This window comes from Eurypyga helias, unplaced genomic scaffold (assembly GCF_000690775.1).
Source record: "Eurypyga helias isolate BGI_N326 unplaced genomic scaffold, ASM69077v1 scaffold14879, whole genome shotgun sequence".
NCBI lineage: Eukaryota > Metazoa > Chordata > Aves > Eurypygiformes > Eurypygidae > Eurypyga > Eurypyga helias.
Genome location: NW_010272820.1, coordinates 1 through 13,774, shown reverse-complemented (window position 1 = coordinate 13,774; position 13,774 = coordinate 1). Strand labels below are relative to the sequence as shown.

Below are 13,774 nucleotides of genomic sequence, written 5' to 3'. Positions count from 1 at the left end.
CCCCTTCAGGCACTGGAAGGTGCTGTAAGGTCTCCCCGGAGCCTTCTCTTCTCCAGGCTGAACAAGCCCAGTTCCCTCAGCCTGTCCCCATGGCAGAGGGGCTCCAGCCCTCGGAGCATCTCCATGGCCTCCTCTGGACTCGCTCCAACCGGTCGATACCCTGATGTCGGGGGTACGTATCACTTTGTGTACAGCTGGAGCTGCAGTGCAGGGAGTCAAGGGCTCGTGCTGGTAGAGGGGAGAGCAGCCACGCTCCCTCTGAGGAGGACTGAAATCCAGGCCGGGATTTCACCGACGGGTGAAAGGGGGGGCACGCACGACCATTTGACCGGTGCCATCCCCGCTCCGTGCCTGGACAGCCCCGCTGCTGCCGGAGGAAGGGTGCTGCCTACCTGGGCAGGTGCTGAGCGTCAGGTAGGACAGGTCTGTGGTGGACCACTCCAGCTCAGCGAGGATAACCGCAGACACCGTCTGCTGGCTTCCTCTCCCCTTTGTGTCGAAACACCGGCTCCAGCTCCATAAGTATATGCATCCCGGTTTAGAGCTCTTGGAAACTAGGGAAGAAAGACGGGAGAGGCTGTGTCAGTTGCTGAGAAGCGAAATGCCTCAAGACAAAGGCTGGCCCCTGGTGAAGGCCGTCTGTCCAGAAGCTGGCTTTTAGCCGTGGGACCTGATTCCAGCAGCAGCTGTTGCCACCCCCTTTACCTTATTGCTGGATAACGGGAAGCTGCAGAGGGATTTTCAGTCCCATGCTTATGTTCCTGAACTGCAGAACAAGCATAAGCTGTTCAGAAAGACCCAGCCCAACCTTTAAGCACTCTCCCAGATGTGGGAACTCCCGGTTTCCCTGCAAAAAAATACTGCTGCTCCCAGCCCTTGAGCAGAAGGGGGTTCTCCTCCCACCCACTTCGGCACTGCTCGCCCAAGAGTGCTCTCAGGGACGGCTCCATCTGGTCTGCAGTCCTGCTCAGACATGGGTTTGCACCTGTACCCCCCATTTTAGGGAACGAGGAGTGATTCTCTGTAGCCCCCACAAATCTAAATTAGAGGTAGTCACACCCCATGCAGTCCCACTGCTCAACATGCCGGGGTGCTGGACTTTTTTCTGGATTGTACTCACCAATGACATCATCATTCAGAAAAGCCAAACCGTCAACCCTGTGAGATGTTGTCATGCCTCCGTCCTCATCAGGAAACTGGAACACAGCTTCAAAAGGCCTAGAGTTGGGGGAAGGGTGAGATGAGTCAAGCCCTGATCGGACAGCAGTGTAGGGACACTCGGGCACAGTGCCCAGCGGGAAATTCCCGTTAAGACTCTTGCCAAACTGGGATGAATACCCACTTGAACTTGGGCTTTCGGCCACCTGGGCTCACTAACACAGCAGGAGCCCGTTTGCGCAGCAGACTGCTGTTTCACTTCGCCTGGCTCCACGGGCATCGGGAGTAGTGTGTGTCAGCAGGGCATGACTTCACTTGCTGTCTTCCTGCCATGTTTTTCTGTGCTCCCTGAGTGCCAGTTTCCTGGGTAACCTCACGTACTGGAGGCAGGGCAGGTCTTGCTGGGAGACTGGAACTCGATCTGAGAATTGACGCTCCCTTACACTACTTCAAGGCGATATGCCTGTATGTTTTAGGGTGTTGTGTTACACCTTCTTTCACAGCAACACTGGCAGGCTGGAGCAGCAACACAAGCTCGGGGCTGCTAGCTTTGCGCGCTCCATTAGTGTTATCCCGTAGTTTTAATTGCTGCTATGGGGAGTACATTTACAGTGTGGTGGGACATGGATTGCTCAGACCTCCCTGGTTAGAAGTAGTGCCAGGACCACCTCCTCTTGTTATGGAAAGCAAATGCCTGCCCCCAGGTTTGGGATCTCACCTGCTTTTTTGTTCCTTATCCAGTTTTATATTCCAGGCAAAGCAGCCGCCTTCACAGCCAGCCAGCAGGTACTGATCCGGGCAGGTGGGGACCAGGGCAATCCGTAAGGGAATAGAGAGTGCTTCCAGCACCAGCAGCTGGCTAAAGAGAAGAGAAATAAAGAGAGAACAAGCAGTTAAGTGCTGCTGCGACATGATAGTTATAGGCTCCTGGACTGGCCACATCTGGTTTTTGAACCTTTACCTTGCTTTGAAATTGTAGTCACAGTCTGGAATCCCAATATCCCAGAGTGCAATTCGCTTGTCATAGGATGCAGCTGTGGGACACAGAAGAGAAGCAGGTAGTGACACCGCTGCTCCTCTGGCTCTTCACGTGCTAGCTGGCCGTTCTACCTGTGTCACAGGCTGTAACACTCCAGCCTGTGGCATCAGAGAGCTCATGAAAGCGCAGCAGCAGTCACCGAGGCTCCTGGTTCAACACCACAGACATCAAACATGCACCGTCAGTGATTTATTCTTATCCTGTGCTCGAAGAGGAGCAAATAAAATAAAAGTTTGTTCCCTGGTGTCCATTACTAAGTTGTGGCTTCACAAGGTCATTGCTTAGTGCCCCTTGGAGCTCACGTTTCTGGTCATGGGTTCTGGTGAAATCTAAAACATGAGCTCCAACCTCTACTCTCAGGCGGACGCCGCTCTGTGCCACATATCCAGGGCTTACTGTGTCCACATCCACAGCAGCTCCCACTGGGAAAGATAAAGTGTGACGTGAGTATGGAAGTTACTAAATGTCACCAAGCTGATAAACTGATAGCAGACACAATCCTAACAGATTACTCGGAGCAACCTGCATCCTAACTACACGGCATCCCTCAAAGTAGTGTCCAGTCCCCAAACAGGCCTGCAAGGACTCTCACTTTATTACTATAAACTTTTCTGTGCAATGAGCCTTGCTGTCTATGCTGTTATGGGCGTGCCATCACCCTCCTTACCCCTCTAGGCTTCTGCTTTTTGCACCCTTGAGCTTCCTCTTAAAACCATCCACTACGGATACCTGTCTTTCAGAAAAATTCCACTTTCAGCGGATCCTGTAGCGCTCTAACCACTGCAGGATGTGGGTGACTGTAGGCAAGAGCAACAACGTGCGGCGGGCTGCAGGTGTGTGGCTGCCTGGCTCTGCAACAGCTTGCTTTACAGGCCTGGCTGCAGCTGCTGTTTGCAGTATGATGGTTCATGCACTAGGAGACACCAAGCCCCAGCCTCCGTAGACCTTGCTGCGGCAAAGCTCTCTTCTACATCAGGGCCTGAATAACAATTTCTGTTGAGGCACAGAACTCATTTATTCAAAAGCAATTAAGCCCGCAGTTGAGCTCATTGGAAGAGATGAAGTGCAGTAGCCCACTAAGCACTGCACTGCCCTGTTGCCATGCTCGACAAGAGCCCTGCCAGCTGACTGCTGCCTGCCTGGTGCCCAGTGGGCTGCTCTTGCTACCATCCTTCTCACTCATCCTTGCGGAATGCATCCACTGCTGGGCCTGTTTGTGGCTACTGCGTGTGTGACAGCCCTGAGAGCTACCAAGAGAGAATCGGGAGCTGCTGCACCTCAGCTGAAGAGTCAGGCTCTGTGGCCAGAGCAATCTGTACCTTCTGTAGATTACTGCTCTGTGAGACAAACGAGACTCTCTCCGTAACATCTGCCCGTGTGTGCACTCCCTACCGGCTTGCACTGCCGACAATTGCCCTTGTTCAGGGAGCTGAGCATCCTGAGGTACTAAAGCTGAAGAGATTCTGAGCCCCACTTACTGAAGAGGTGAGTTTCTCGAGTTGGGCTGAAGCAGACAGTAGCGATGGGCTTTTTATGAGCCTTTATCTCTCCATAGCAGAAGTCAGCTGCCACATGAATCAGCTTGACGATCCCTCTCCTCCCAGCAGCCGCCAAGATGTTATGAGATTTTTTCCGACTGTTGCTGATGACCATTGTGAGGGTTGTCCATGCAACACTGAAGAACTCCTAGGGTAGAAAGAAACCAAGGAGAGCGTGAAAGAGAACAGCCAGCAGGATGGCTGTCAGCCCAGAGATAAGACAGCTCTCAGGACAGCTGTTCAGGTGAAACCAGATGACTGAGCATCGAATCTCCAAACAACCCTCAGAAGAACAAACTATCGAAACAGGATGTTTACTTCTCTGTGCCACCAAGCAGCCTTTGTGGCCTGGATACATATTTTCATGCTTGTGTGAGGAGAACAGAGGCAGACTCATCTTTTAAACTAATATTAAAAAAAAAAAATCAAAGCAAACTAAGCTAAAAGGGCAAGCAAGAAATGTTTACTATCTACCTTCATCCTTTTAAGATGCATCCACGCTAATCCTTGAAACCTCTTCAGAATTCTTTGTAATTTACATTATGTATACATGACAGGTTATGGTATTTCCGCTCAGTGGTCACTCTTCCCACAATCCTTGAAACCTCTTCAGAATTCTTTGTAATTTACATTATGTATACATGACAGGTTATGGTATTTCCGCTCAGTGGTCACTCCTCCCACATGCAACCTACCTCTGTAGCCACCTTATACTTTTTCAGCACCATCCCCGTCTCACAATCAATCAGGCAGACAGATTCCCCTCCACATGTTGCCACAGTTCTGGAGGAGTTCACAATGGGATCTGAAAGATGAAAAAGAAGAGGTGAGGAGTTCGCAGGTTGATGGAAAACACATGAAGACTGCAGCCTATCACTGCCCGGAGCTGTCCCAGTCTCCTGTTTCCAAAGTCAAAGAAGTACGTAAGCAAGTCTCTTCCTGACAACGGAGACTACAGCTTGAAGGAGCAGGGGTCTAACGCATGGAGTCGGCTGGGATTCCAGAGCCGGGTGGTTCTGGGAATCCTGCAAACCTCTTTAAGAGCTCACCTTTCCTGGCTCCACAGTCTAGCAATGGCTCGAAGACACAGGACCAGAGCTGCGTTTTAAAATCCTCACGGCTGTTGCCTTTACTGTGACACTGAAGAAAATGCAATGGCTCTGCACTGACATCCTCCTACAATAAACCATCCACATTTAGAAAATTCATTCCCCTGACAGCGGTTTGCCTGTGATTGCCTTGACAGAACACTCTACTGAACACCGCAATCTGAGTTAAACTGAAGTATTTTTCAGCCTTTCTGTGATACAGAGAACAGGAGAGAGTGAGGTGCCACCAATGCTCAAGACTCCTAAACCAGCAGGCAACTGTTTAGAAAAGATGCACCCAGCAGACCCAGGCAGCGAACCCCATTTCCTGCTGCAGAGAAACGTGAAAATCCCTTCAGATCCCACTGCTCTGAGCCGAGGGGTAAACACCTTTCCCTGTGCAGCCATCAGTTTGACCTGGGAGCAAGTCATGCCAGTCCCATTTCTAAGAACAGGCTTTCAGTGCACCACCTCAGAGCGCTGGTCCGTCCATCCCCTCCAGGGGATTCACTGTCTCCAGGGGAAGCCTTCCCTGACGCCTCTGAGAGATTTAAAACAACAGGAAAAAAAACCAGAACAAAAACCGTAACTCACAATGTGTCTGGCTAATTATGAGCTCCAAGCTGTGTAGAGCTCTGATGAAGTCTGAATGCGGCTCCTCCCACTAAACCAAGAGGCCGAAAGCCAGTCCCAGGGGAGCTGATGAACATACCTTGCCCTTGGAGTTCTTCACGGGGGTCAGGGTAACCACCCCATTGTCCTGCTCCTGGCTTTTCGGCTCCCCTGTTAGCTGGCTGGATCTTCTGTTGCTCTGCCCCTTGGGAAACTGCTCTCCGTTCTTATGCGTCCCTTCAGCTCCCTGCTCGGGGCTTGCCTTGACGCTCTTGGCTTATTAGGAGCGGGGTCATCCTGCACATGACTACACTTTCTGGGATTAACTTCAGCCTCCTCCTTGGTGTTTGCCTGGGACTTGGACCTCTTGTTTCCAGAGCCTGATTTTGAGCGATTTCTTTTCCTCTTGCAGGGCGTTACTGTGACCTGTAAGGCATGCTGTCAGTTTCTGCAGAAGGTTTCTCGCTTCCCCGAGATGCGCAGATCGTTGTAAGGCAGAGATATTAAGTATGCAAATGCAAGCACCCTCCCCTGGTTACAGACTGGGTTCCAAGAATCACACAGCCCAAAGCTGCAGAGTTACTAGAGGTAGAAGCTAATGAAAATCACACAGACAGCCTCATTTTTATCTCCCTTTCCTTGTTCCAGTTACTTGTGATTTACATACAACGTGGAAAACGAAATCTGGTCCATGGACCAAGGGGGTTCAGAGTTTGCAGCCATTTCAGAGAAGGCAAGCATCATCAGTGTGGCCATGCATCAGCCCAGTTCTCTGATTAAAAACATCCCTTCCTCAAAGAAGAGGTGGAGTTGGTAAGACCACGGGAATCTTTGTGGTCTCCTGTGAGAACGGAAGCTCTCTCCTCTTGGAGAGCAACTCAACCTTCACATTGCTGGGAAAGCATCAATCTGGCCAAAAAGAACAAGCCTCAGCTGTGGAGTACAGGCTGGAGCTGAGCCTGCCCCTACCAAAGGGTCATAGAAATAAGCTGACAAGCGCTACTAAACTCCTAAGAAAATACACAGGACATTGGTAATGTAACTGGAAAAATCACTACCTGAGCCACATCCTCTGCAGGTTCCCTGGGGCTTTCTGTGCTTTCTTCCTCACTCTCATCCCTCTTTTCATCTGGTTCAGAATCTGTATTTAACTCCAGACCCAGCGAGTATGACAGAAACTCTTCCGCAATCATTTTCACCTTAGAAGCAAATATGTGGATATGTAAACAGAGAGAGACAAAAAGCAGCAGCAGTCTAACTCTGATGTGCAATGACAAGAGCTGCTTTGCTGAGTTTTTAATATCTGCTTCCACTATTCCACATGAATTTCACAAGTGATGGAGCCGTCCTCAGCTGACAGCCTGGCAGGCCAAGTCCTCTGCTGACATTACATGACCCAAGAACTTCACTTTGCCAGGGGCATCCAGGGTAGGTTTTTGGGAAAACATCAGCACGGCCATGACACAAGAGAGAAGGGAGATGGCAGCCTCCACTGTACGTATGCACGTACAATTAAAACACACGTTACAAACGAAATGGCATTTTTTCCCACTAGGAGTAACTGCAGTTTGGTCGTTATCTTTTCTCCTTTCATACAGCTTCCACCAAGACTAAAGGTTGCCATTAGAGTTATTTGCAAATAATTAAGTACTAAGGATACTGCAGTCTTGTTAATTAGTACAAGGATCGTTACTGCTTATGAATTAAGAAACAGTGTTTAATGACAGTCATTGCAACTTGATGCACATTTAGTCCTAGAGCTTCTGTAGCTGCTTAACAAAGCAGTGAAGAAAATCAGGCAAAGTGCTACTACCCGTGTGCAAGAGCCTGACATCCTGAGCCAAATCCATGAGCAGTTTAAGGAAATTGTTTCAGAATCTGCCTGCAGAGGCCTTGCCTGAGGAACAGGAGGGTAAGTGAAGCGTAACCTACCCGCCAGCGGGTGAATTCACTGAGGGAGCTGGGGCCGTACACCACGTTGGTTTGTACTGACTTCAGGAACTTTTTCTTGATGGACTTCACTTGCTCAGCTGTGTGTTTCTCAGGAAGTTGGTGACGGAAGCATTTTTCCCAATGAGCAGTAACCTAGGCAGAAAGACTGAGCTTATTCAACGGAATCCTACAGAAAACCAGAGCAGAAAAGCATAAGAGCACTTGTGAAAGGGTTTAAAAAGTCGCCAGCCCTGAGGCTCTGCTAGCTGCACGATGGCACTGCTTCCGTATATTTTATCAGTCTTCAAACCACCACCTGAGCTAACAAGAAACCCAGTTCCTCTGAGCCAAGCCTAAGCGTGATACGCCAACGTGGACGCAGAGCAATGCCCGATTTCATGCCTCTGGATCCGTAACAGTCCAAAGGAGTCTTAGGCTGTGCCCTACAAACAGAGTACCTGACGGGTAAGGGGTTTATTAGAACAGGCACAGGATAAGGGGGATGTGTGAGTTTTCCTGTCGTGCGCATCATCCCCTTTTACGAAGGCACCTCGACTCCAGGCTTCTGAACTACGGGCACAATCACACCGATGCTCACCTACCAGCACAGCTTCCCATCTGAGAGTTCCTGGCGGGTTGTAACTCATCCACAGGCATTTGGACCCAACAGACATTTGACATTTAGACACAGCAAGAAGTGAGAACAGGGCAGCCATGTACCATCAGGGAAAGGTACCTGGGGCACAGATACCAGCATAAAATGAACAGCACGGGGGGACGTTTGGTGTCTCGTTAAGCAGCCAAACATGCCCGGTTGCCTAGAGGATAGGAGGCTGAGCAGCCCCCACCAAGACCCTTTGAGGTGCAAGATATTACACAGATAATGCTTGGCACAATAAGGCATCCCCATCTTCAGTACTTGATCACCACTGCTACACAGAGGGAATTAACAAAATCAGCTAGCCAGAATACAAATGCTAAGAGCAGTACTGCACAAAAAACCCTTTTTCATAATAGAACAATAGTTTTGCTCAAGATTGCAACATGCTTTGTGGGGACAATCTGTCAGGAGCTAAACTGTGTATGCAAATGAGTGAAAATACAGTTCCAAACATGCACAGCCAAAGAAGAAAGAACAAATCTTTGTTCCTGGTGTATGCTGGAAAAAGCAAGATTATCCTGAGCTTGGTTTTGTGCTCCCCATTCCTGGGGCCAGGACAGTAACGTAAATTAGATGGGGACATGTATGCGGCTGTTATGGCAGCACCAGGCTTCTCCCAGGTTTGAAGGTTGATCGGAGTGACCTGAAAAAACAGAGGGTCAGACACAGACCTTGTCGGCCCCGCCCCTGTGATTTAAACTGAAGGCAGGAGTCGGCTACACAGACAGGTAGAGCAAACGCAAGCAGTGACCAGAGAGAGCAGCAGTAAGACATTTACTAGGTGACCCACACTGCGGACTGTGCTCAGATCATGCCAGATTATTGAGGACCATTTGATGCTCCTCTGCAACTCTGTCATTACCCTGAGCACAGTATTTAGGTACTTCTCAGGTGTTTAGAGGTTGAAAATACCACACATCCTACCTTGCTGGTTAGTTTACGACTATTGACACACCTCACATGCTTAGCCAGTTTGGTTATATCCTTGCCATTCAGTAGCCGAAGATTTTGCAAAAGAAACATTACTTTATAGTCATCGTTGAGCTAAAAAGAGAAAACACCAGAGTTACAAAAATTGCGCATGTGGTATTTGCTTTAGTTTTAGTCCTTTATTAAAATACAGCCAAGGATGAGAAGAACATATTTAGTCAGGAAAAGCCATTTCATAAAATCTACTCAGCATTTCCGACTTGAACGTCCCCTTTTGGTTGTAAATTGACGTTCTCCGATGCGCTGGGATCTTAAACTGAGGACAGGCGACCTGCCTCACGCTTAACGCAGTGCTACCCCCCGACACGAGGTGGTGGCAGTGTAACCGGGCTCCTCTGCTTTGGGCTGGGTGCAGTGCCGGCTGGTCTGTGCGCATCCCTAACGCCGCAGAAGCGGGCCTGCCCTGCCGACAGCCATCCAGTACCGTCAGGGCTTCGTTGGGTCAGCAGCGTCTCAGGCCAGCCCAGCCCAGTTTACCGGACAGCCACACACACTTCTGCCGGCACGCCGCAGCAAATCCGCGCCTGGGGATGGCGATGGTGGCCAATGCCACTTTAAGGGACACGTGAAATTAGGGTTTTGGATGCTTACACGTTCAGCAGAGCCTCCTGGGAGAAGTCAGAAAACCCAAACTCGACTAACTACCAAGTTTAACCCCTCATCAGAGGACCAAGTCTGCTCTTCCAGAGCACAAGGAGCACTAAAACTAACATAAAAGAAGGACATTTCTACACAGTCATGACTATAGTTCCCACAAGCACGAGCCTAAGATATCCTAAAATGGGACTCTGGTCGGGAGAATCAAGATACCTTGATTTTAATATCTGAGCGGTTTTGGGCAACTCACTGCTGCAGACTGGGAAACGGTGGCACAGAAAGACTGGCTGTTTTCTCAGATTGCCTAAGAACAAGATGTAAGAACTGGGCGGAACTGCTGTTTGTTTCCCCCTCTGTTTAGCACTTAGCTTGTAAGGATGTAACTCACTGTCAAGTACACATTGTTCTCGTAGGTGAGCTCCTCAAGCAGAGGGAACTGTTTCAGAGCAGTTACATCTTCCAGTTTGTTGTTGTTGCAGTTGAGGACACGCAGATCAGGCAGGGTTAGACTGTTGGGAAATTTGTCCAGCAGATTATCAGAGAGATCTAGTTTCTGCAGATGCCTCAGCCGGGAAAACAAACGCGGATCTAAGTCCCCAGTCTTCAGTTGCAGCTTGGACAGGCTGAAAACAAAAGAGGACATGAACTATCTGCATTGGGAAAATAAGTGTTGACTTTCACGGGGTACAAGGCCCCAGGTGGTGGCACCTCTCAGTCGAACACAACTCCCAGGGGAAATGGGAGCAGACCTGCTTTTTCTGGTTCGCAGCACGGGGGACTGCAGGCACACACGCACGGAGAGGATGCTGCGTCTGAGCTAACAGACACCATCAGAGAGTGAAGTCTACTTGCTGTACCATTAACCTGCAACCCAGATAAACCTGCTATGGGCAACAGAGCTGGCTGTGAGCAGTGAGTCACCAGGACACCTCTTGTTCGTAGAAAGAATTACTACACCTCGAAGAAGTTTGGCATTTTATTCCTTTGCAACATAAATTCAACAGAATGAGCTGTGGCAATACAAGACACTCACTGCACCATCAGTCTGCCCTGTCCACAGAATGCACTGGATTCATTATTTCACTCACGTTTTAGAAATCACCATCTCACAGCCGGTGTAAGCAAGATGACTGCGGTGGTTCCAAAAGGCTATCCCTGTCCTCCCGCTCACTTCCTGCTGACACTTGCTCTCACACAACGATGGGGAAAATTGGATCAGTTTGCTACTCTGGCTCAAAACTTTTCTTCTCTGCATGAGAAGTTAAGTTCAGGCCAAGGGCAGAGCAGATCCCCACATCATTTGGCTGTTTTCAAAGAATTTACTTCACTGAAAAAAGGGATTTTTCCCTTTCTTTTATACTGAATTTTGCTATAAAAACTTCCAATGGCAAATATGGAAATCTACCTAACAAAATCCCAAAACTGCTACCAAAACAGAAGCATTCTGGAACAGGTTGCCCAGAGAAGCTGTGGATGCCCATTCCTGGAAGTGTCCAAGGCCAGGCTGGATGAGGCTTGGAGCAACCTGGTCTGGTGGAAGGTGTCCCTGCCCATGGCAGGGGGGTTGGAACTGGATGGTCTTTAAGGTCCCTTCCAACCCAAACCATTCTGTGGTTCTATGATTCTGTCCTGAAAGAGGAAGTGAGGTATTGAGAAGAAGAGAGTATTTGTGAGGACAAAAAATAGCCCTTCTCTGTAAGAAAGTGAAAACTGCATATTATAAGAAGGGTCATTTATATTTGATTAGTTGAGCTCCAAAGGGAGCTCCTAGTCCTGACAGCCAACATCTCTTGAGGACACAAACCTGACTTCCTTTAACAAACAGAATCTCCATCTCTAATTATTAGTAAAAAAAGGCCTTCTACATATAAATGAGGTACATAAAATTAGGAAGCAAGACCACTTCTCCTTCCCTTGTTATCTCAGAAGCCTAACCAGCCAGCCAAAGCAGGCAAGAAAGGTTGGACAGAATTCAGCCAGCTGCAAAGCTGAGTGTGACTACTGTGTCATTTTGGGGAGAAACTCATCACAGTGTTCCCCAAATGGACTTTCTGAAATACAACCCTTCAAAATCATGGTGTGAAGCTGTGTGGAAAAAGCCATGCTCTAGAAATTCGCTACTTCAATCATCTCAGCATCACTTTGTTACCCAGATTGCTGCAGCCTATACTCTTCAGATAAACTTTTGAGTTTCTCGCCAAAAACAATTATTTTTTGCACAAGACAAACTAAAAGAAATAACTTTAAAGAGTACATATGAAACCCAAAACGCTTACATCAGCAACAAAACCAACAAAGGTGCCAGCCAGAAATGGGCTGAGTCACTGGGACAGACCACCTCTGGCCCAGCAAAATTCCAGTGTATTAAATGTTTGGAAATACATGTGTTCTCAACAACCTCTTAAGGATCTGAGCAGCAAAACTGTTCTTAGTGGTTTTTAAGTGTGACAGTTTATTCTCCCTCTCTGCAATGTTTGAGGTACTAACATAAATGGATTTAGAGGAGATGGAAAGTAATGGAGGGAGAGGAAAAGGAAGGGTAGATAATGCCAAAAATATTTTTAGAACCCTCTCAAATCCAGACCAGAAAGAGATTCTCTTTTTCACATTAAGCAATTGCTAGCAAAGACTGAAGTGTTTTGGTGGTAGGGAGTATATCTTCGGGTTAGGAAATCAGGATCCAGCCTGAAGCAGTTTTGCAGGAGGAGGGTGGCAGCATACATACAATGCAGATGGTGAAAAGAGGTGGTAACTGCTGATAACCCATACCGTGAATGCAGTTCCACTAGTGCTCACTGATCTGCATCCAGAATGCCATCGCTTGTCCTCTGCTTTGCAACTGTCTCTTTTCTTTTTTTCCCAGTAAAATTGCTTAGGGGAAGAAAGACCAAAAAAAAAAAAAAAAAAAGGATCGCCCAGAATGGAATTTTCCATGGGCCTGTCTGCACTTACTTCAGCGTCTCGATCTTTCGGAGCCTCGTAGATCTTGGAACTGCTCTTTCCAAAAGAAGTTCTGTAGTAATTTTTGACATTTTTGATCTCCACCCTTGTGCTGGAATCACTAAGCAGTCAGCTGTAGGACCTCTTCTTGTAACCTCCCTGGTAAAACAAACAGGAAGCAGAGGAAGTCCTTTCAACTGACTCCAGAAGGGGAAAAAAAGAAGTGACAGCAGCAAAATCAGTAGCTAATCTCGTGTTTGAAGACACCTTTTTTACATGGTTGAAATGAAAATACCAGAGATTGTTGTTATGCTGGGCACATGCTCCCAACACGCTGACCCAACTCAGTGATACCTCCCTTGGCTACTGAAGCCAGAGGCTTGCGATAGATGAATGCTGTCCGCGGGGTGACGGCGCTCGGCACCGGGACAGTCTCGCAGTTACCTGTTTCTGCCTCTCCTGAGCAACAGGGCTCTGCTCCAAGAACTCGGATACGCTTTCAAATAACCAGCAACAGTAATAAATACAGCCTTGTGAATGTCTTCCTCCCCAGGCAATGACACAGTACGCTCACCGGCCTGACCAGGTGGATAAACTGTTGGCTGACAACATCTAAACACCCTAAAATTTTGGAAAACTGAATTAATTACCAGAAATGTAAATACCCACCAGTCAATAACATCATTTCCTCACCAAGGAAAAAAAAATCAACAACATTCTGTATGTTATCAGTAATTAACAGATGTTTGCCTTCACTGTTGTGGATAGGACAGCGTACACACCGAGATACACGGACATTTATCATAACAACACTGATAGGGCCAACGTAGCTCTACGAAGTTACTGGTTTGTGGTTTACCACTCTCTCTGACACAAACTCCAGGAGAGGGAAATAAAAAACGCGCTTCAAGGCCAAGCTCGTGTCTGTCTGGTTGCATTAGTACCGCTGCTGCCTCAACACCGCCCCAGTGAATGGGGAGGAACACGCAAGGCACGAGGCTGTCCCTAGGCTTGACTTCGGCACCACGGCATGCCGGCGGCACCTGGACCGTGGGGCGTGATGAGCAGGGGGCACTGCTCTGCCTGTAAGTAAGGACAATCCCTCACGTATGGAGTATTTTATATTTGCCTAAAGAGCACTGAGCCTGAAAAACAGTTTGAAGAGCAGCTCTTCAGGATTTGATCCTTCATGTGACAGCGCTGTCACTGAGAGGCAAAC

The 13,774-nt window shown here is 48.4% G+C and overlaps 1 protein-coding gene across 1 annotated transcript in view; it reads right to left on the bottom strand.

Annotated features, from left to right (window-relative positions):
* Positions 1-12,667, bottom strand: part of LRWD1 (leucine-rich repeats and WD repeat domain containing 1) — a 14,700-nt gene extending 2,033 nt beyond the window's left edge. Inside the window, 14 exon segments of the mRNA XM_010159259.1 lie at positions 393-554; positions 1,121-1,218; positions 1,877-2,017; positions 2,120-2,192; positions 3,676-3,883; positions 4,431-4,540; positions 4,785-4,911; positions 5,536-5,699; positions 5,702-5,861; positions 6,494-6,634; positions 7,368-7,520; positions 8,953-9,072; positions 10,004-10,238; positions 12,568-12,667. Of these exon segments, the coding sequence (XP_010157561.1) occupies positions 393-554; positions 1,121-1,218; positions 1,877-2,017; positions 2,120-2,192; positions 3,676-3,883; positions 4,431-4,540; positions 4,785-4,911; positions 5,536-5,699; positions 5,702-5,861; positions 6,494-6,634; positions 7,368-7,520; positions 8,953-9,072; positions 10,004-10,238; positions 12,568-12,647 (1,972 nt within the window). The 5' untranslated portion in view covers positions 12,648-12,667.
* Between the last annotated feature and the right edge of the window lie 1,107 nt (positions 12,668-13,774).